The sequence below is a fragment of the Anser cygnoides genome, chromosome 22 (assembly GCF_040182565.1).
Source record: "Anser cygnoides isolate HZ-2024a breed goose chromosome 22, Taihu_goose_T2T_genome, whole genome shotgun sequence".
Lineage (NCBI taxonomy): Eukaryota > Metazoa > Chordata > Aves > Anseriformes > Anatidae > Anser > Anser cygnoides.
The window spans coordinates 8,167,959-8,186,032 of NC_089894.1; the positions used below are offsets into that span (position 1 = coordinate 8,167,959).

Consider the following 18,074-nt stretch of genomic DNA (forward strand, 5'->3'; position numbering starts at 1 on the left):
AATTTTACCAAGTACTGGATATGAGAACAAATTAGAGCTAACAGGAAAAGCTCACACTGCCTTGAAGGAGATGCTGCTGACTCCCTAGGGTGCAGCTGAAGCTCAGCCACATGTAGGTGTACCTGGAAAGATCAGTATAGGTGGCTTAGAGAGAAAGATAAATTCTACTATGTGAAACCCAAGCTCCTTCGGATAGCTTTGAGATTAGAACTTAATCTTACTGTTCAGATTCAAGAAAAGGAAAGTTCACTACAATAAAGAATTTTATTAAAAAAAAAAAAATCCAAGCAGACTGGGATGTGAAACGCACACACAGTTGTGCTGGGCTAGTCCATGCGAGCTTTCAGGGTCCGGGTAGTGATCTTGTCTTTTTCACTAGAGAGGGAGAGAGAGAGAAAACTACCAGTAAATTCCTGTTAAATACTTCCTTAAAGATCATCACTTCCTTAGCAAGATGGAATGTGCATATGTAGTTTGTTTGCTAGTGCAGGCGGGATCATCTAAACCTGAAGGTGGCTGTTAAAACTCGGAAAATCCAATCCTCCTGCCCCTTCTCCCCAAGGGAGCTCAGTAGGTGCAATAAGCAGTAATGCCTGGGATACTGCTTACTGTACACAGTAGTAAGCAACACCACGAGCAAAATAAGCAGCTTCCTGACTGCATTTGGACTTCTGAAGCAAACCACGCATCCAGCTTTGGCAAAGAGCAATCTCTTGGCCAGTGCTACCCACATGTGAGGAATTGCACTACTAAATACCGATGGGAATGCAGCTAGGGAAGCCCTACGTAGTGAGAGTTGAACTCTAGAGTTAACTTCCCCTGGCTGCTGTAGCAACAGCCATAAACTGCAGCAGAGAGCAGCCATGAGAAATCAAACAGCACTTAGAACAGACACAGCATTATTAAGAATGCTACTGAAAGGAAGTGAGATCCCTCACCTGACTTTAACATACAGCTTGTTAAATTCTACTGCTGTTCTGTAGGGGAAGAGAGCAGCACTTACATTATGTGTACTACTACGCCCATTCCAGATACGGCATCTCTGTCCACTGCATTCAACATGGCCTGCGAGATCGTTTCAAAGAGGTGATCGGGTTCCTGAAGAACAGAAGCTATTTTAGTTGGTGTAAAAACTAGGTGTTGAGTCATCAGATTTTGTTCAAACCTCAAGATATCAGCCATAGATGCTGCAAGATTTTTCCTGCAGGCTGCTGTAAGCTATAGCCTCTTTCTTCTGAACTTCTCCAGGAAGTATCAAAGGAGAGAGCTTTTCATCCAGCCTGTTTAGCTCAGGTTCTCCAGTTAACAGCAGGAGGCTGAATCCAAGAAGCAGAGCTGAACTTGGCCCCCTCACTCACCATATCAGGCTCCCAGAGGGACTCGCACATGCCGTACATCTGCTCTGAGCAGGTGCCGCTGACCACAAAGTCGTCGGTTATCATGGGGCAGCCGATCAGGTCTAGAGAGCAGATGAAAGGTTCGTGTGTTATGGGGTCCAGTCCAGCAATGACCGGTTCTGTGTAGTAAGGTCCAAACCTGTGAAGAAAAGCACAGCATGGTTTTATTCTCAGTTTTGCTCCAGTTCAACCACCTGGAAGCAGCCGCACATTAACATGTAAGGCTCCATACAAGGAAAAAATTACACAGATCCTTTTGCTGGGGGATCTTTCAGGTCAATCTAGAAGCATCCCGCAATGGTTTTAGCATGGCAAACTAAATGAACTTGTACTGTTACAGGAACATTTTAACAAAACTCAGTGTTGTTTTGCAAGAAAATTAAAGATAACATTGTCTCTAGATGGAAATCTCCTTTTCCCATACCAAAACAAGTCTTTACAAGGAGTCCTCCTCATCCTCCCAGCTCTCTGGAATAGGATCGGTTCCAACAACCACAGCCTTCACTAACCCACAAAGTGACTTGGGTGTTTGACAGTTACCGTCTCTCATAGAGCAGATTGGAAACCATGCTCATAAAAGTCTGAGGCTTGATCTGCCTGCCTTCCTTCAGCTCGTAGAGATTCAGCCTGAACTTCAGTCGTTGGGCACTGCAAGAAGAGAGGAGAAACAACGTTAAAGCCAGAGAAGGCTCCTTTCACTTTCATCTTCACCCAGGCCTGAACTGTTCTGTTGTGTGCTGAGAGGTAGCAAATCTGATGCATGCCTACGATAGGCAAGTACCCCAGATGCAGCTCCTTTTATACATGAAATGATTCAGGTGTCTTAGCAGTGACGAGACCTTAAATCACATGCAGTTTTATTTTTAGAAAAGAATCTGCTCTTGTATTGCAAACATAAGCAGAAGCTTCATAAACCTGAGAAACAAAAAACTAGGGAAATCGCACAATCCATATATACTGTGAGATCAAAGACGAGCAGAGCACTGACCTAAGTCAGAGCCTTCTGGCTTGTCTGCAGACAGCCCAAGAGAGCCCCAGCGAGGGGAGCCCAAGAAGAGGAGTGCTGGTACCGGCTTCGCGCCCTCCCCAAACGAGCAAACCCGGTGACGCTCAGCCGTCAGTCCCCACGTAAAGGTGCCTCTTCCAGCCTCTGTGAACCCGCGGGCCGGAGCAGCGCTTACACGGTCTGCACGTCGGTGGCCAGCCCCGCCAGCCCGATGTACAGCCTCTCCCCCATGGGGAAAATCTTCTGGAAGTCCGTGGTCACCATCTGCGCCTGGATGCCGAACCGCCGGTCCGCCGCGATGGCCACGCAGCTCTTCCCCTTCATGGCCATTACGGCCCCGCCGTTGTACGACATGATCGACTGCGAGACGGGGCCGGGTGAGGGGGGGCGGCGGGGCCGCACCGGGAACCCCGGAACCCCCCCGGGACTCCCCCAGGCCCTCCCCCAGTCCGCACCGGGACCCTCCCGGGAGCCCTTGGAACCCTCCGGGACTCCCCGGGAGCCCCCCGGGGTCCCCCCTGCCCTCCTCCCGGGACCCTCCGGGACCCCCCGAGCCCTCCCGGCATCCCGGGGGCCCTCCCCCAGGCCCCACCGGGAGCCCTTGGGACCCCCCGGGACTCCCGTGGAACCCCGCGGGGTCTCCCCTGCCCTCCCCCCAGGACCCTCCGGGCCCCCCCGAGCCCTCCGGGTACCCCCCGGTACCCCCGGCCCGCCCCGGTGCTCACCATGGTGCCGGCCGCTCTTCCCCCGCCAGGCCCGACCCTGCTGCTTCTGCCGCCTCCGCCGCCGCCGCTCCGGCTCCTTCGTCCCGCCTCCCTCCTCCTCCCATTGGCCGCCGCTCGCCGCTCGCCGCTCGCCATTGGCGGCTGGGCCCGCCGAGGGGCGGGGCTGGAGGGGTGTGGGCAGGGGGAGAAAAGTGAAGAGTCACGGGGAGCGGGGCATGCCGGGACGGCGGCGGACCGAGGGGCGGGGGCGCGGCGAGCGGAGCTGGGGGCGGGGGGGCACGGCTGGGTGCGGGGGGCACGGCTGGGTGCGGGGGGCACGGCTGGGTGCGGGGGGCACGGCTGGGTGCGGGGGGCACGGCTGGGTGCGGGGGGGCACAGCTGGATGGGGGGCACGGCTGGGTGCGGGGGGCACGGCTGGGTGCGGGGGGCACGGCTGGAGGCGGGGGGCACGGCTGGGTGCGGGGGGCACGGCTGGGTGCGGGGGGCACGGCTGGGTGCGGGGGGGCACGGCTGGAGGCAGGGGGCACGGCTGGATGCGGGGGGGCACGGCTGGAGGCGGGGGGCACGGCTGGGTGCGGGGGGGGCACGGCTGGGGGCGGGGGGCACGGCTGGGGGCGGGGGGCACGGCTGGAGGCGGGGGGGCACGGCTGGGTGCGGGGGGCACAGCTGGGTGCGGGGGGCACAGCTGGGTGCGGGGGGCACAGCTGGATGCGGGGGCACAGCTGGGTGCGGGGGCACAGCTGGAGGCGGGGGGCACGGCTGGAGGCGGGGGGACACGGCTGGGTGCGGGGGGCACAGCTGGGTGCGGGGGGCACAGCTGGGTGCGGGGGGCACAGCTGGATGCGGGGGCACAGCTGGATGCGGGGGGGCACAGCTGGATGTGGGGGGCACAGCTGGGGGCGGGGGGCACAGCTGGATGCGGGGGGCACGGCTGGGGGCGGGGGGCACGGCTGGAGGCGGGGGGGCACGGCTGGGTGCGGGGGGCACAGCTGGGTGCGGGGGGCACAGCTGGAGGCGGGGGGCACAGCTGGAGGCGGGGGGCACAGCTGGGTGCGGGGGGGCACAGCTGGGTGCGGGGGGCACAGCTGGAGGCAGGGGGCACAGCTGGATGGGCACGGGGGCATCGCCCCGCCGGAGGGACGTGCAGGGCACCACACAGCTGGACGCGTGTGCAAGGCCCCGGCACAACAGCTGGGTGTCTGGGCAGGGACGTTGCCCAGCTGGGCGGTTGCACAGCGGGGTGTCCGTGCAGGGGCAGGGTGCAACTGGGCGGCCGTGCAGAGGCAGTGCCCAGCTGGGTGGTTGCACAGCTGGGTGTCCGTGCAATGGCAGTGCACAGCTGGGTGTCCGTGCAGAAGCAATGCACAGCTGGGTGTCCGTGCAGAGGCAGTGCCCAGCTGGCAGGCGCATTCCTGGTGGTTCTGGAGCTGTCCCTGTGCTGCAGCCTCCTGCTTGTCCCCTGCACACACGCACGTTCCTGTCACCCTGGCACAGCCACGATCAGCGGGAGGGGGGGGGACAAGTTGAGATCGGCCGAACTCAGCCCAGTGTGGCCCCGGCATCTCCTGTTCGGCACTGGAAAAAGTTGCCCAAACTTCTCTGAACTGAACTAAAAACCCCAGGAAACCCGTCCTGCTTCACTGGGCACAGCCCTGCGCGGCTCAGGCTTCGTGCATCCTCCATCTGTCCTTGTCCTACTGGGAGCCAGGGGCAAAAGCCCAGACGTGCCCCGTTTTGGAAAGGGCAGCACGACGAAGTCGCTCTGTAGAGCAGTGAGTCGTGGCCCATCCCGGGGAGGGGAAAGGGCCTGGCAAGTGGTTGCGAGGGTGTTTTTTATTCAGAAAGCAAATGAAAGGGGGATTTGCGCTCTGCAGAGTATTGGATTTCCTTCCCCATCCCCGCTCGCCAGCTCTCCCCTCTCCTGGAGGAGACAGGATTAAACGTTTAATTTAGGGGAGTGATGTTGTGCCAAAGGGAAAGAGATCCATGTGTTTGGAAACGCTCTCAAATGCACACCAGATCAGCCCGCCTGGTTTCAATGAAAACCTCCGGCCCGTGCAGGGCCTGCTCACCCGCCCAGGGACCGAGCCCCAGAGGCTCAGCCTGTCCCATGGCTGTTGTATTTTTAAAGAGTTTTCCATTGTAAAATGTTTCTTGCGGGAATGAAGTCAGAGGCCACACTTTGTCTGGCAGGAACATGCCACACGCTGGGGAGAGAAGGAGCACCAAAGCCAGACGGAAATCAAAGGCAGATTTCAGCAGAGCCTCGCTCCTCCGCGGCCCCGGCGGGCTCAGGTGGTGCCGGGGAGGCGATGCCCGCTGGGCACCTCTCTGCCCTTTGTGCTCTCGGACGCGGACGGCAGCAGAAATCCTCATCCCCAGCCCCGGCACCGCTGGGCTCGGCCAGGGGAGCGTTGTTTGTGGCTCTGGGCTGGAAACACCGGGGATCCGCCTGGCACTGCCTCGCGCCCCGCATCGAAACATTAACTGCGTTATTTCGGGTATGAAAATAAAATCTGGGCAGGCGGGGAACATAAATAGATTATACAAGACTTTGTAGGAGAGAACTTTAGCAATGCAGAGTTTGGACCCCCTTCAGCTTTTTTTGAAACAAAATGCAGGCTCTGGGTGGAAACGCTTCCAAGTCTCTGTTCGGGGCAGGGGGCAGGGGGCAGGGGCTGAGCAGAACCGTTCGTGCTCAGGCTCTGACCCGGGGCAAGCTTCCCCCCAGAGCGAGCTGTGAGCCCTCGGTGTGCACAGGGCCACCGCCTGCCCCTTCGCAGCCTCTCCCGGTCCATCTCGGCCCGGTCCGAGGGCAAGGAGCCGCCGGACACCGGCTGCCCCCTCCCTCCTGCTGCAGGGGAGCCAGGAAAGCCCCCCCGCAGGCTTTGCAAAATGACCCCCCCCTGCCCGGCGCTGGCCTCCTCTGCCTGTCGCCCTCGGCCGCTCCGTCGGGTTGGACTTGGGCGGGGAGGGAGGAAAAAATAAAAAAATAAAAAAGTGAGCTAAATAGGGAAAAGGTGCGGCCCGTCCCTGGGTGGGCTCGAACCACCAACCTTTCGGTTAACAGCCGAACGCGCTAACCGATTGCGCCACAGAGACCGCGCTAGGGAGTAGCGCCGCGGCCGCCGCCCTGAGCCCGAGCGCCCCGGGAGCGCCGCGGGGCTGCGCCCGCCCCGGCAGCACCCACCGGGAGCACCCACCGGGAGCACCCACCGGGAGCACCCACCCCTGGAACACCCACCCCTGCAGCACCCACCCGGAGCACCCACCCTGGGAGCACCCACCGGGAGCACCCACCGGGAGCACCCACCCTGGGAGCACCCACCCCTGGAACACCCACCCCTGCAGCACCCACCGGGAGCACCCACCGGGAGCACCCACCCCTGGAACACCCACCCCTGCAGCACCCACCGGGAGCACCCACCCTGGGAGCACCCACCCTGGGAGCATCCACTCCAGGAGCATCCAGCCCCGGGAGCACCCACCGGGAGCACCCACCCCGGGATGGGGACACGCGTGGGACGTGGGGGCCGGCCGGAGCCTTCCCCCCGCGCCCATTCCCTCTTTTTCCCCTAATTTATTTCCCGGGGTTTTTCTTTTCTTTTTTTGTTTTCCTTTCTTGCCCTGCCTTTTTTTCCCCCGCTTTCCTTTTTCCCCGTTTCCATTTTCCCCCTTTTCCTTGCCTTTCTTCCCTTCCCTCCTTTTCCATTTTCCCTCTCCTCCCCCTTTTTTTCCCCCCTTCCCATTTTTCTCTTCTCTTCCCACCCTCTCCCCTCTGGCCCTGCCAGCCCCGCCGAGCCCCGACCGGCGGCGGTCCCGGTCCCGGGAAAGGTCCCACGGGTCCCGGGGCCGCCCGGCCGAGCAGTGCCGGGGGGACCCGGGGGGGTCCCGGGGCTCTCCCCGGGCGGTGCCGCCGGGGTGGGGGGCGCGGGGACCGCTCGGTGCTGCGGGGCTGGGCAGCGCCGCCCCGGCCCGGCTTTGGGGCCCATTCCGGCCAATTTGGGGCAATTTTCTTTTCTCCCCGAGCACTGGGGGGGGGTCGCACGGGGGGGGGGTCACAGCGAGGGGGGGTGGCAGCATGGGGGTCCTTCGTAGGCACGGAGGCACCGCCGCGCCCCGACCCCGCGGGGCGGCCGGGTCCCCTGGGGGGCGCAGGGGGGCCCTGTCCCGGTGCCCCCCCCTCGGAGGGCGGCCCGGGGGGGGGGGGGGGGGGCCCCGCTCTCGGCCCCTCGCTGCCCCCCCCCCCCCCGCAACACCCCAAAGGAATGAGGTCACGTGAGGCGGGGCGGGGCCTGGCGGCGGCTGGAGGAGGGAAAAAAATAAAAAAAAAAAAAAAGGAGGAAAAAAAATAAAAAAAAAAAAAAAAGGAGGAGGAAGGGAGGGAAAGAGGGAAAAAAAAAAAAAAAAAAAAGAGCGAGAGAAAAAAAAGGGCCCCGGCCGCAGCGCCGAGCCGAGCCGCGCCGCGCCGCGCCGAGCCCAGCCGGGGGGAGCGGACGGGCGGCCGCCGTGCCGCCGCCGCCACCAGGTAGGGACGGGGCCCCGGGCCCCCCCCCGCCGGGCCCCGCCGCCCCCCCCGCGCCGCCGCTCCCCCCCCCCCCCCGCGCCCTTTTCTCTGCGCGTTCAAGATGGCCGATGGCCGCCTCCCCCCGCTTTGTGCCGCCGCCGGACCGGGGGGGCGACCACCCCACCCCGGTGCACCCTCCCCCCCCCCCACCTCCGGGTACCGGCGGGGGGCGGCGGAGCCCTGACAGCCCCCGGCCGGCGGCGGAGCGGGGCCCCCCCCGGGCGGGCTGTCAGCCGGCCCCGAGCACAAAGGGCTGCGGGGCACCGGGGGTTCCCCGCGGCCGCCCCCTCCCCGGGCCCCAAACGGCCCCCCCCGGGCCCCGAGCAGCGGAGCGGGGGCTGCCCGGGGGGCTGCAGCCTGGGGGCGGCGGGGAGCGCGTGCCCGTGCCCGGGGGTGTCCCGGCCGCGGTCCGGGGGCTGCCCCGTGCCGGTGTCACCCCCCCCCCCCCCCCCCGCGGCCGGGCCGGGACACCGGGAGGGGCGGGGGGGCCGCGGGGGCGCGCTCCGGTGCTCGGGGCTCCGCCGCCGCCGTGCGAGCGAGGGCAGCGCCGGGAGGGCCGGGCGGCGCCGGGGGGGGGCCCGCGGGCAGGGGGCGGCCGGGCGGCTCCAAGTTACCGCTGACTTTGAAACGCCCTTCCCCGCGCGGGTCCGGCCCGCGGGGATTTCGGGGAGGGGGGCGCCGTGCCCGGCCACCGCCCACGGAGACAAAAGACCCCCGAGAGGGGGGACCGGGGGGGCGCGATCCCGGGGCGGGCGGCGGGACCCGCTCCGACAGCCCCCGACCGGGGCGGCACCGGGCAGGGGGCCGGGGGGGGGCCGGGGCTTTGTTCGCCCCCGCGGCAGGAAATCGCGGCTGTTATCACCGGGGTTTATTAGAACCGGTTTGCGCCGGTGGCTCAGGCTCCCCCCCCCCCCCCGCCCCCCCCTCCCGGGGAGACCCGGGCCGCCATTGGCGGCTGCGAGTACCAAAAGCATCGAAACCCACCCAAAACGCAGCCCTGGGCAGCTGCGCTCCCCCCCCCGGCCCCCTGGCGTTCCCCTGGCTGGGGGGGAGCGGGGCGCTGGCGGCGGCCCCCCCTCACCTGGGGCTGCAGGGGTCGAGGGCACCTGCCCGGGGGCAGCCGGGGGCAGGGCACCCGCGTGTCCCCTGGGGGTGGCACCCGCGTGTCCCCTGGGGGTGCCCAGCGCCGACCCCCGGGGCTGGGGCTGCCCAACGGCCCCGGTGCCCCCAGCCCCTGTCCTGCCAGCACCCCCTGGGGCTCCGCTTGGCCCCGTGCTGGGGCAGCTGCAGTGTCCTTGTGGTCCCCGTCACTGCAGCGTCCCCATCCCCGCAGCGTCCCCATCCCCGCAGCGTCCCCATCCCTGTCCCCGCGGCGTCCCCGTGCACCTGCCTCCAGGGACCCTGTGCAGGAACCCAGCCTGGAGTGCGAGGAGAGGGCGGCACGCGAGGCGGCTTCCCCGGGACACGCGCCTGACACGGCCGCGGCCTTGCACGCACAGCCCCGAGCACCCCCTGCACACGCAGCCCCCTCCGTGCCCCATTTGCTCCCTGGGCACGGGGTTTGCCCCAAAACCCATCCCCACGCGGCAGCGGTTGTGGGGCTGGCGGGTTGCCCCGGCAGTTTTCGGGGTGTCGGGGTTGAGGTGCTTGCGAGGGGCCTGGCTCGCTGTCGGGCGGCACCGCTGCAAGCCCAGCTTTGCACGGGGGGGGGGCACAGGTGTGTGTGCGTGTGCCTCCACCTGCGTGCACGTGGGGCTGCGCGTGGCCCCGCGGTGCGTGCGCACGGCCCCGTGTGCGTAGCCGGGGGGGGCCGCGCGCCGCGCCGCCGGCACACCCTCGCGCTGCCACCGCTCTGCCCACGCTCATTGACACAAGCCCGGGGCTTGTTCTCCCCTCTCCCCGGCTCGGCCGGCTGTAATAACGTTCTGGCTCCTCTCCAAGTATTGGGGTTGCCGTAGAAACGGGAAAACTGCCGCGATTTCGGGGCCCGGCTCCGCCGTCTCCCATCGTAGGGTCCGGAGCGGGCAGGGGAGCGGGCAGGCAGCGACTCCCCGCGCCCCCCATGCTGGTGGGGGGACAGTGCCTGCACCCCGCGGCCCCGTGTGCACACTCGGCCTTGCACGCTTGGCTTTACACACCCGGCCTTGCACACTTGGCCTTGCACACCCAGCGCTGCCCAGGTGCCCGCGTGCGCTCCTGGCCGCGGGCAAGAGGCCAGCCCCAGCCCCTGGAGTTCCTATAGAAACCGCGAGGCGGTGGCTGGAAATGCCTTCTGCAGCGAGCACAACAAAAATACACTCGTGCGTGCGAGCGTGTGCGTGTGCACGTGTGTGTCTACGTGTGCACAGCCCGGGGAGCTACAGGCGGGGCTGGCTGCCCCGGGGGATTTGTCCCCGCGCGGTGGCGCGGCGGGGACCCGCTCGGGGACCGGGAGATGCGAACTCACAGCCGAGGGAGCCGGGTGGGGGCTGCGCGGGGCTGTGCGTGGGTGCTGCTGCTGCACCCCAGGGCTGCGGGGTGCAGGACTGGGGCAGCCCCAGCGCCCCCCGGGGCTGGATTTGCCCCTCAGAGGCAGAAGCGGGTCCTGCGGGTCCCGGCCTGGCACCAAGCAGCTGTTTCGGGTATTTCCCTCCAGGGAGGATCCGCCGCGGCGCTGCTCCAAGATGCACAGGACCACCAGGATAAAGATCACCGAGCTCAACCCCCACCTGATGTGCGCCTTGTGCGGCGGCTACTTCATAGACGCCACCACCATCGTGGAGTGCCTGCACTCCTGTGAGTGTCCCAGCGCCTGGCCCCGCCGCACCCATGGGTGCCCCGGCCCGGCCGTGCCCAAGCCGCAGCGGGGCCGTGGCAGGGGGGCAGCAGGGTCCTGCCCCGGGTCAGTGCGGGGCGTGGGGCTGGCGGGGGGGTTTTCCCCCCCCCCAGTTTGCTCAGGTCGCCTCTCTCCCTGCAGTCTGCAAAACCTGCATCGTCCGCTACCTGGAGACCAACAAGTACTGCCCCATGTGTGATGTCCAGGTGCACAAAACCAGGCCCCTCCTCAGCATCAGGTGAGCAGGGGGGGCTCCGAGCCCGGCATGGAGGGGACGTGGCCGGGGGTGTCCCCCCCCCAGGGGGGGCTGGCCGGGTGCCTGCAGGGGTTGCCCCGCACCGTCCCCGTGCACCGCAGACCGCAGCCGTCCGACCTGCAGCCCTGCTGTGACCTGCGGCCACCCGTGCGTTGCAGCTCCCGGTGCTGCGCCCCGTGGGGACGGCGCCGTGGCCCTGGGGGGGTGCCGGGGGGGGCTGGCGGCGGCGCAGGTGAAGCCGTGCCCGTGGCACAGGGGCTTCGCGCCAGCCCGCGCCTGGCTGGGGATGCGGACACGTCCCATCGGGGCGGAATTGGCTCTGCAGGTGGTTGGCATAGAAACCGTGAAAGGCTGCAATACATCACTGGGCGCTTTTTTTTTTCTCTCCCTCCTCCTCCTTTTTTTTTTTTTAGCCTCTTCCATGTAAATCCGTTTCTGTAGTAACACTTTTTCCGCTTTATGGTTTGTGTTTTTTTTTTTTTTTCCTGGTTCACTATGAAATATTTACACTCCAGCTCCCGCGGCTCCCTCGCTGAAGCCTCCCAGCCTGTGCGCAGAGGGGAACACGGCACAGCGGCCGTGGCAGCCCCGAGCCCGGCCATTGAGGGTCCCCTTTGTACCCCACTTGCCCCCTGCCACCCTTGCTTGGGCGATTTGGGGCCGAGGGGCGAATCGCAGCACTGACGGGTGCTGGGCGCGATGCTGCGCGTGCCCGGGGTGCTGCCCGCCTGTGCCCCCCGGTGCGGCCACGCCGGGCTGGATGGGGTTGACTCACGCAGCAGCAGCGGCCGGCTGGTAATTAAGCTGCCAATCAAGTGGCAGAGGTTGCTTTTTCATTAGCTTGCTGTAAATTATAAAGCAAATTCTCTGGGTATGTATTATAAATAAAATCACAGCGGGGCCTCGTGAACCAGAGTGACATCACCAAGGAATTAGGGATGAAAGACGTGGTTAGGCTAAAAATAATATATGAATAGCTGCTACGGTCATTTGTTTTCCTTTAAAATAAAGGCCTTATTATTAAAGTGGAAATAATTGCAGATGTAATTTACTTTTCACCATTCCCACTGCTCTTGCTTTGTTTGTGAGATATTTTTTTTTCAGCTTTTAAAGTCTGCCAAACGCCCTGCCTGCAGCGAGAGCCCAAGGCCTTGAGCAAAGCCCCGGCCCTGGGTCTGTGCTGAGGACGGGACCTGAGCTCCCCCTGCTCGAGTGCTTCTGGAGATCTTACCCGGAGGTGCTCGGATTTTAGTGAATAAACTTCACTTTGGTTTACACCAGCTCGCATTTGGCTCTGTCCTGCGATCTGTACGGCAGGGGGAATGCAAAGCCTTGGCCGTGAGCTGCATCTGAGCCCAACGATAAAACGAGATGCAAATTAAAACTTGCAGAAGCATTTGCTGATCTTAGAATTTTTTTGCAAGCTCTTGGTGTGTTTTTTGTAATAGTTTTGACTACTGAAACGGATCCTGGCCCCAAAATCATGCTGTCATCATCCTCGGCAATTACAAGGATTTTTGAGATGGTTTTCTTTCTTTTTCCAGGGTTAACCCTTTGTGGGGGTGCAGGGGGAGCTGGGCTTGCCTAGCTCCAGGCCCACAGCTGCTCCTGCAAGGCAGGGTTGAGCCGTTGCTGTAGGACGGGCTCCGGACTTTGCGGGTTTTCATGGAGGGAGAGGGGAGAGATGTCCCAACCCAGCTGATTCTTCTCTCTTTTTTCCTTTTCTTTTTACCCCAGGTCAGACAAAACCCTCCAGGATATCGTGTACAAACTGGTCCCGGGGCTTTTCAAAGGTACAGGCATGGATGATTATAACTGAGAGAGAAAGAACGGGTTTGGGGTTGTTTTTCAATCCCTCCCACCCCTCGGGGAGCCTGGTCCCCCGGGCTGCACGCCGCCTGCGCGCGCCGTTCCCCGGTGACAGTGACGGCAGGGGAAGGAGCGGTGGGTCCGGGGGTCTGCGCCCCCCCCTGCTCCTCGCCCCCTGCCATTCTCTGCCCCGTGGTGGGTTTTCCCCCACCTTCCTCCTCCCTTCTCTTGCAGACGAGATGAAGAGGCGGCGTGACTTCTACGCAGCCTACCCCATGGCCGAGGGTGAGTGGCAGCCCGGGGGGCGCCCCCGGCCCCGCTCAGCCCCCAGCCGCGGCTCAGCCTCCCCCTCCTCCTGCCCCCCAGTTCCCAACGGCTCCAACGAGGATCGCGGGGAAGTCTCCGAGCAGGACAAGGGGAACCTGGCGGACGACGAGATCGTCAGCCTGTCCATAGAGTTTTACGAAGGAACGAGGTACCGCTCCCGGCTGCTGCTGGGCTCCTGCCTGGGCTGGGGCTTGTCTTTGGGACTGGGGGGGCAGCCAGCACCCCCTGCCCCACACCCTGTCCCACAGCACCCATGGGTGCTGCGGCCGTGGGCTCTCCACCCGCCGGGCAGGCAGGGAGGGCACCCACAAGGTTCGTCCCAGGCGGCGGAGCCCGAGGCTGCGGCATCCCCGGCACCAGGGCCGGCCTCCGAGGATGTGGTGGTGATGGGAGCAGTGGTTCCGAGGGAGGGGGGATCGTGGTGGCCTGGGCAGGGACACCGATGTGGTTTTGGGGCGCTGTATGGGAAATGCAGCAGCGTGTGCGTGGGCATGGCCGGGGGGGGCAAAGCCAAGAGCCTGGCTGCAGCTCCCAAGGTGTTTCCCCTCGTAGCCCCACCACGGACCGCTCTTCTGGGGGGTTGCGTTTTTTCCTCCCCTCTGCCTTTTTCTTTCTCCTGCAACTTTGTCCTGTGTTTGTTTTCGTGCCCCCCCCCAGGGAGGAGAAGAAAGGGACCATCGAGAACGGGGACCTGGAGAAGGAAAAGGTGAGTGCGTGGGGCCAAGGCACGGGGAGCTCCGTGCGCGGCCACGTCGGGATGGTGGGGGGGCAGCGGGACACCCCCAGGCCGTCTGCTGACAGGGCTGGGAGCTGCCCCCTGCCCGCGGTGGGCTCTCAGCGACACCTCTCCCCCCGGTCCCCCCCTTGCTGCGTTCCCCAGAAGAACGGGGTGCGATTCCTGCGCTGTCCCGCCGCGATGACGGTCATGCACCTGGCCAAGTTCCTCCGCAACAAGATGGATGTTCCCAGCAAGTACAAGGTGAGCGCGACCCCCCCACGGGGTGTGCGGGTTTGGGGCGGGGGGGGGGGGGGGGCGTCCCGTGTTGCATCCCCTGCTGGCAGCGTGCCCAGCTCCGCCTGTTCCCAAATAGCACGGCTCTGCTTCAGGAAGCCCAGGGTTTGCATTGCTGGCAGGTGAGTGCTGGGGCAGGATCCGTCCCTTCTGGCCCATTTTCATGCAGCCTGAGGGGCCAGCGCTTTGCACGTAAACTGGGAATTTGCTCTGGCTGCTGGCAAGGACGGTGCTGGGAGCCCCAGGAGCCCCCAGTCAGCAAAACCCCAGTGTCCCCTTAGTGGCTCTGATGCTGTCCTCTGTGCCAGGTGGAAGTCCTCTACGAAGATGAACCCCTGAGGGAGTATTACACCCTGATGGACATCGCCTACATCTACCCCTGGAGGAGGGTAAGCGGAGCCGCCTCCGTCCCCGCTGCGGGCTGCAGCTGCCAGGGCTTCTCTTGGAGAAGAGCTTGGAAAAGAGCTCCTTTAGGTGAAGGCAAACGGCGTTGGAAAACTTAAAAAATGGAAAACCTAACAATTGGAAAACCTAACAACTGGAAAACCTAGCAATTGGAAAACTTCAAAATGGAAAACTTAAACAACTGAGCATCTACAGAAATTAACTCCCCAGATGCCTCCCTGCCTTAGGGAGCTGTTTGCTTCAGGGCCGGTTTTCTGGAGGCCAGCTCCCACCTGCAGTGGTGGGGCTGCTGGGGGGGGGCCGTGGGTGCTTTCCTGCCCCTCTCCCCAGGGCAGTGCGGGAGGGCGTGGGGCGCTGTGGGTGCGGGGTGCCATCCGTCTGCCCCTCTCCCTCCTGCAGAACGGGCCCCTGCCGCTGAAATACCGCGTCCAGCCCGCCTGCAAGCGGCTCAAGCTGTCCCAGCCGGCCACCTCCGAGTGCACCAACACCAGCGGCGCCTCCGAGTGCGAGTCGGTCAGCGACAAAGCCCACAGCCCCGCCACGCTGCCCGCCACCTCGTCCTCCCTGCCCAGCCCCGGCACGCCGTCCCACGGCTCGCCCAGCTCCAACGCCACCGCCGGCAGCGGCCCCGGCCCCGCGCTCAACGGCACCTCGAACTGCCACCCGCTGCCCCCGGCCGCCAGCCGGTGCCGCAAAACGACTGTCAATGGCAGCACGGCCTCCGCCTTGACCTAAAAAGGGGAAAAAAAAACAAAACAAAACAAAAGAGGGACGCCTGGCTGGGTTTTATATATCTATATATATTATATATATACATATATAAATATATATGTGTACATAGGGAGAAAAAAAATTATACATACTTATTTTCTATTGATTGACCAGATTAATTTAAAATGCAAATAAGACACATAAATGTGGTTGAATATTTTTAAATGTTTTTTTTTTTTTTTTTTTTTTTTAAATTTTAACTTATGGAAGCTGCATGCCGGAGCTGGGAGCCACGCAGGCACTGCCGCCCGCCCTGCTCATTCTCTCTAACGCTTTTCCCTCTCCTCCCCACCCCTCTCCCCTCGTGCCCGCTCGGAGAGAGACGGGGCGGTGAGCAGGGCCTGCCGGACGCACAGGTAAGGGCTAAGCACAGGTAAGGGCCAAGCACAGAAGCCAAAAACTGCCCCCGCTGCCTCGGCCCCGCTCTCGGGCTCGGCGCGGGCTTTGCCGGTGCGATGCGGTGCGGCTCCGCTGGGCTCTGGCAGCGGAGGGGGAGCTGCTCCGTGTCCGCGTGCCCCCAGCCCCGCTGTGTCCTTTTTTTTTTTGCTTTTCAGTGGGTTTTCTTTTTGCACCAGGCTCGATAACGTGGTGCCCACAGCCAGCTGGTACCGATGTCCGTTTGCTGGCACCGAGCATCCCTTGCTGGTGTTGCCCACCCTGCTTTGCCTTGCCACGCACGTTTCTGTTTCTTTTGTGCTTTCCCTGTGTGGTCTCTGGACGTTGTTTCAGGCTCTGATCTAGCAAAGCCTTACACAGACGCCTCCCTTTCTGCACAGTAAGTAGTTTCTTTTTTTATTCCTAGCTAAAAAAAAAACTACACTTGTGCCCTGATGGTGAAGGGCCAGCCATACTGGGGGGGGATAGGAGCACAAGCCCCGGTGAATATTGGATTTTTCCTTGCCAAGGGAGCTGCCACCTCCCTGGGTGCGCCTGTGGCCGGGCAGCTGCGTGGTGGGGGCAGCACCCAGCCAGGGGGACGCGGGGCCAGGAGCCGCCCGCACCCACGGGACCCCCGTGCCACTGGCCCCCTGGCAAACGTCCACAGCTTCGCCACATTTCAGAGCTTTTCCCCCCCTCTGTCCTTCCCACCCTTTCCTCCTGTCCCCACATTGGATTTTAAAATAAAAAATAAAAAATGACTACAGTGCCTTTAGCCAGGAGGCTTCGGTGAGGGGAAGCGTGGGAAGGCGCTGCTGTTTCGGGCAGGAGCTGCGCAGCACCGGCACCGCCGGCCGCCCGCGCGCTCTGGGGAGGGGACCAACTTCACAGTCACAAAAAAAAAGCACAGGAGCCCCGGGGAGCGCAGACCCTGGGGGTTTATCTCCTCCCCTCGCTGGGGAGGGGGGGACGAGTGACAAAAACCAAGCAAGTGCCTGCAGCGCCCGGACAGCAGCCGGCAGCGGCACGGTGAGAACCAAAGGAAAGCGGCACGGGAATTGTATGGACAGCCCGACTCCAAAGGTCAGGACACGTGGGATGTTACTGTTGTGTTCTGTTCTTGTTTTTTTTTTTTAAGTACCGCACCCCCATCACGGACTTGGAGGCACCTTTGCTATAGCACAGCCCCGGGCTCCCCGCCTGCGGGTGCTGGGGATGGGCCCCGGTTGTTTCTCGTCTCTTCCCCGTCCCCGGCTGGGGCTCAAAGCGTGTTGGGGGCTCCGTTTGTCTCGGTTTTGACACCCCTTTTCTCCTTGTAAATAGGCTAAAATGGACTGAGGGAGGCAGCTGCAGTGCCTCGGTCTGGGGTTTGTGTGGGGCTCTGGGGGGGGGTTGTTTTGTTTCGTTTTTTCCTATATGGTACAAACCAAACTGCTCTGTATGTTTGCATCCTGTACGGCGTTTTAATGTCCTGTAACATATTCTGATATCCACGTATCGTTATTGGTTACACATTTGTATAACGGCGGCTTTGTACATGGAATAAATGCTGCAGATTGCCATTCACCCGGCTGCGCCTGAGGTGCCCGGCTCCCGGGGGGGGTGCCCGGCTCCCGGGGGGGTGCCCGGCTCCCTCGGGGGCACCCCCGCCTTGCGCCCCCCAGCTCCCCCCCACTCCGCCGGTCCCGGTCCCGGGGGGGGTTTCGTTTCCCAGCCTCCGTGGCCCCGGCGGGGCCGAGCTTCCGCGGCGGGGCCGTGCTCAGGGCCGGGGGCCGGGGGGGGCCGCCTGCTGCCGGTGCTCCCGGTGGCTGCCGTCGCAGTAGGGGGGGCTGCGGGTGCGTTTGCAGGCGCACAGCGGGGCCGCCCCGTCCGCCTCGGCCGTGAAGCGCAGCGGGGAGACGCCGGGGGCCGCCGTCCGGTGCGAGCCGTCGCAGAAGGGCTGCGGGGGACAAGGGGGGGGCGCGGTGGCGGCGGGGTTTGGGGGGGGGGGGCGCTGCTGCCCCCGCCCCGAGCGGCCCCGAGGGACCCCGCGTCCCGCCCCCCCCCCAGCTCCCCGCTGCCGCGTCCCCGCGCTGTGTATGGGGGGGTTGGGGGGGTCAGGAGGGGATCGAGGGGAACTGGGGGGGGATCGAGGGGAACTGGGGGGGGATCGGGGGGGTGGCGGGGGCTCCCTCCCCCAGCCCCGGGCCCGACCTGCGTCTTGCTGTGCCCGCAGGAGCACCACGCGTATTTCTTCCCCGCCTTCAGCTCCACCACCAACGGCTGCGGGGGGGCGGAGGGGGCAGAGGAGAGCGCGGGGCCGCGCAGAGCCCCCGGAGGGGCCCGATCCCGGCCCGCCCGCACCGCGGCCGCCCCCAGCCGCAGCATGGCCCCAGCGACCCCCCCCCGGCACCCCCCGGCCGGCTCCGCCTCGCCCCGCCCCGCCGGAAGAGACCGGGGGGGGGCAGGGGGAGGGACACTGGGGGGGGGCAGGGGGAGGGACACCGGGGGGGGGCCGGCCCTCGCCGCCCTGAGTCCCCCCCCCCTTTCCTTTCTTTTTTTTTTTTTTTATTTCTTTTTTTTTTTAGCGTTTAACTACTGGGAAAGCAGCTCTGCTGGCAGCCGCC

At 63.9% G+C, this 18,074-nt stretch overlaps 3 protein-coding genes and 1 non-coding gene across 6 annotated transcripts; 1 reads left to right on the plus strand and 3 right to left on the minus strand.

The window, feature by feature from the left end:
• Window positions 1–245: 245 nt before the first annotated feature.
• PSMB3 (proteasome 20S subunit beta 3) lies at window positions 246–3,287 on the minus strand. Its single transcript, XM_066981885.1, has 6 exons — window positions 3,129–3,287; window positions 2,579–2,763; window positions 1,938–2,045; window positions 1,359–1,536; window positions 1,004–1,098; window positions 246–375 (listed from the first exon to the last, which is right to left on the minus strand). Exons 1-6 carry the CDS (start codon window positions 3,261–3,263, stop codon window positions 327–329), a joined length of 750 nt encoding a protein of 249 aa, XP_066837986.1. The 5' UTR covers window positions 3,264–3,287; the 3' UTR covers window positions 246–326.
• Window positions 3,288–6,156: 2,869 nt separating this feature from the next.
• On the minus strand, window positions 6,157–6,230 carry TRNAN-GUU (transfer RNA asparagine (anticodon GUU)). Its single transcript has one exon. It is a non-coding gene; the product is annotated as a tRNA-Asn (tRNA).
• Window positions 6,231–7,502: 1,272 nt separating this feature from the next.
• PCGF2 (polycomb group ring finger 2) lies at window positions 7,503–17,034 on the plus strand. Of its 3 annotated transcripts, XM_066981424.1 has the most exons (10): window positions 7,503–7,656; window positions 10,331–10,470; window positions 10,652–10,748; window positions 12,504–12,559; window positions 12,810–12,860; window positions 12,942–13,050; window positions 13,560–13,608; window positions 13,783–13,881; window positions 14,223–14,303; window positions 14,719–17,034. In XM_066981424.1, exons 2-10 carry the CDS (start codon window positions 10,359–10,361, stop codon window positions 15,052–15,054), a joined length of 990 nt encoding a protein of 329 aa, XP_066837525.1. In that variant the 5' UTR covers window positions 7,503–7,656; window positions 10,331–10,358; the 3' UTR covers window positions 15,055–17,034. The 3 variants fall into 3 exon arrangements, with proteins under 3 accessions (XP_066837525.1, XP_047906737.1, XP_047906736.1); XM_048050780.2 differs by lacking the exon at window positions 7,503–7,656 and having other exon boundaries at window positions 9,722–10,470; window positions 13,786–13,881; XM_048050779.2 differs by lacking the exon at window positions 7,503–7,656 and having other exon boundaries at window positions 9,724–10,470.
• Window positions 16,908–17,876, minus strand: CISD3 (CDGSH iron sulfur domain 3). The gene is made up of 2 exons (XM_066981425.1): window positions 17,662–17,876; window positions 16,908–17,407 (listed from the first exon to the last, which is right to left on the minus strand). Exons 1-2 carry the CDS (start codon window positions 17,833–17,835, stop codon window positions 17,228–17,230), a joined length of 354 nt encoding a protein of 117 aa, XP_066837526.1. The 5' UTR covers window positions 17,836–17,876; the 3' UTR covers window positions 16,908–17,227.
• Between the last annotated feature and the right edge of the window lie 198 nt (window positions 17,877–18,074).

Bases quoted from the DNA above. Each gene is read 5' to 3' on its own strand.
- PSMB3 (XM_066981885.1), bottom strand. From the start codon at position 3,263: ATGGCGAGCGGCGAGCGGCGAGCGGCGGCCAATGGGAGGAGGAGGGAG. The intron at 2,764-3,128 runs GTGAGCACCGGG...CCCGTCTCGCAG, and splicing joins GAAGAGCGGCCGGCACCATG to TCGATCATGTCGTACAACGG. The intron at 1,537-1,937 runs GTAACTGTCAAA...TTTTCTTCACAG, and splicing joins AATCTGCTCTATGAGAGACG to GTTTGGACCTTACTACACAG.
- PCGF2 (XM_066981424.1), top strand. From the start codon at position 10,359: ATGCACAGGACCACCAGGATAAAGATCACCGAGCTCAACCCCCACCTG. The intron at 12,560-12,809 runs GTACAGGCATGG...CTTCTCTTGCAG, and splicing joins GGTCCCGGGGCTTTTCAAAG to ACGAGATGAAGAGGCGGCGT. The intron at 13,882-14,222 runs GTGAGCGCGACC...CCTCTGTGCCAG, and splicing joins ATGTTCCCAGCAAGTACAAG to GTGGAAGTCCTCTACGAAGA.
- CISD3 (XM_066981425.1), bottom strand. From the start codon at position 17,835: ATGCTGCGGCTGGGGGCGGCCGCGGTGCGGGCGGGCCGGGATCGGGCC. The intron at 17,408-17,661 runs GTCGGGCCCGGG...TGTCCCCCGCAG, and splicing joins GCGGGCACAGCAAGACGCAG to CCCTTCTGCGACGGCTCGCA.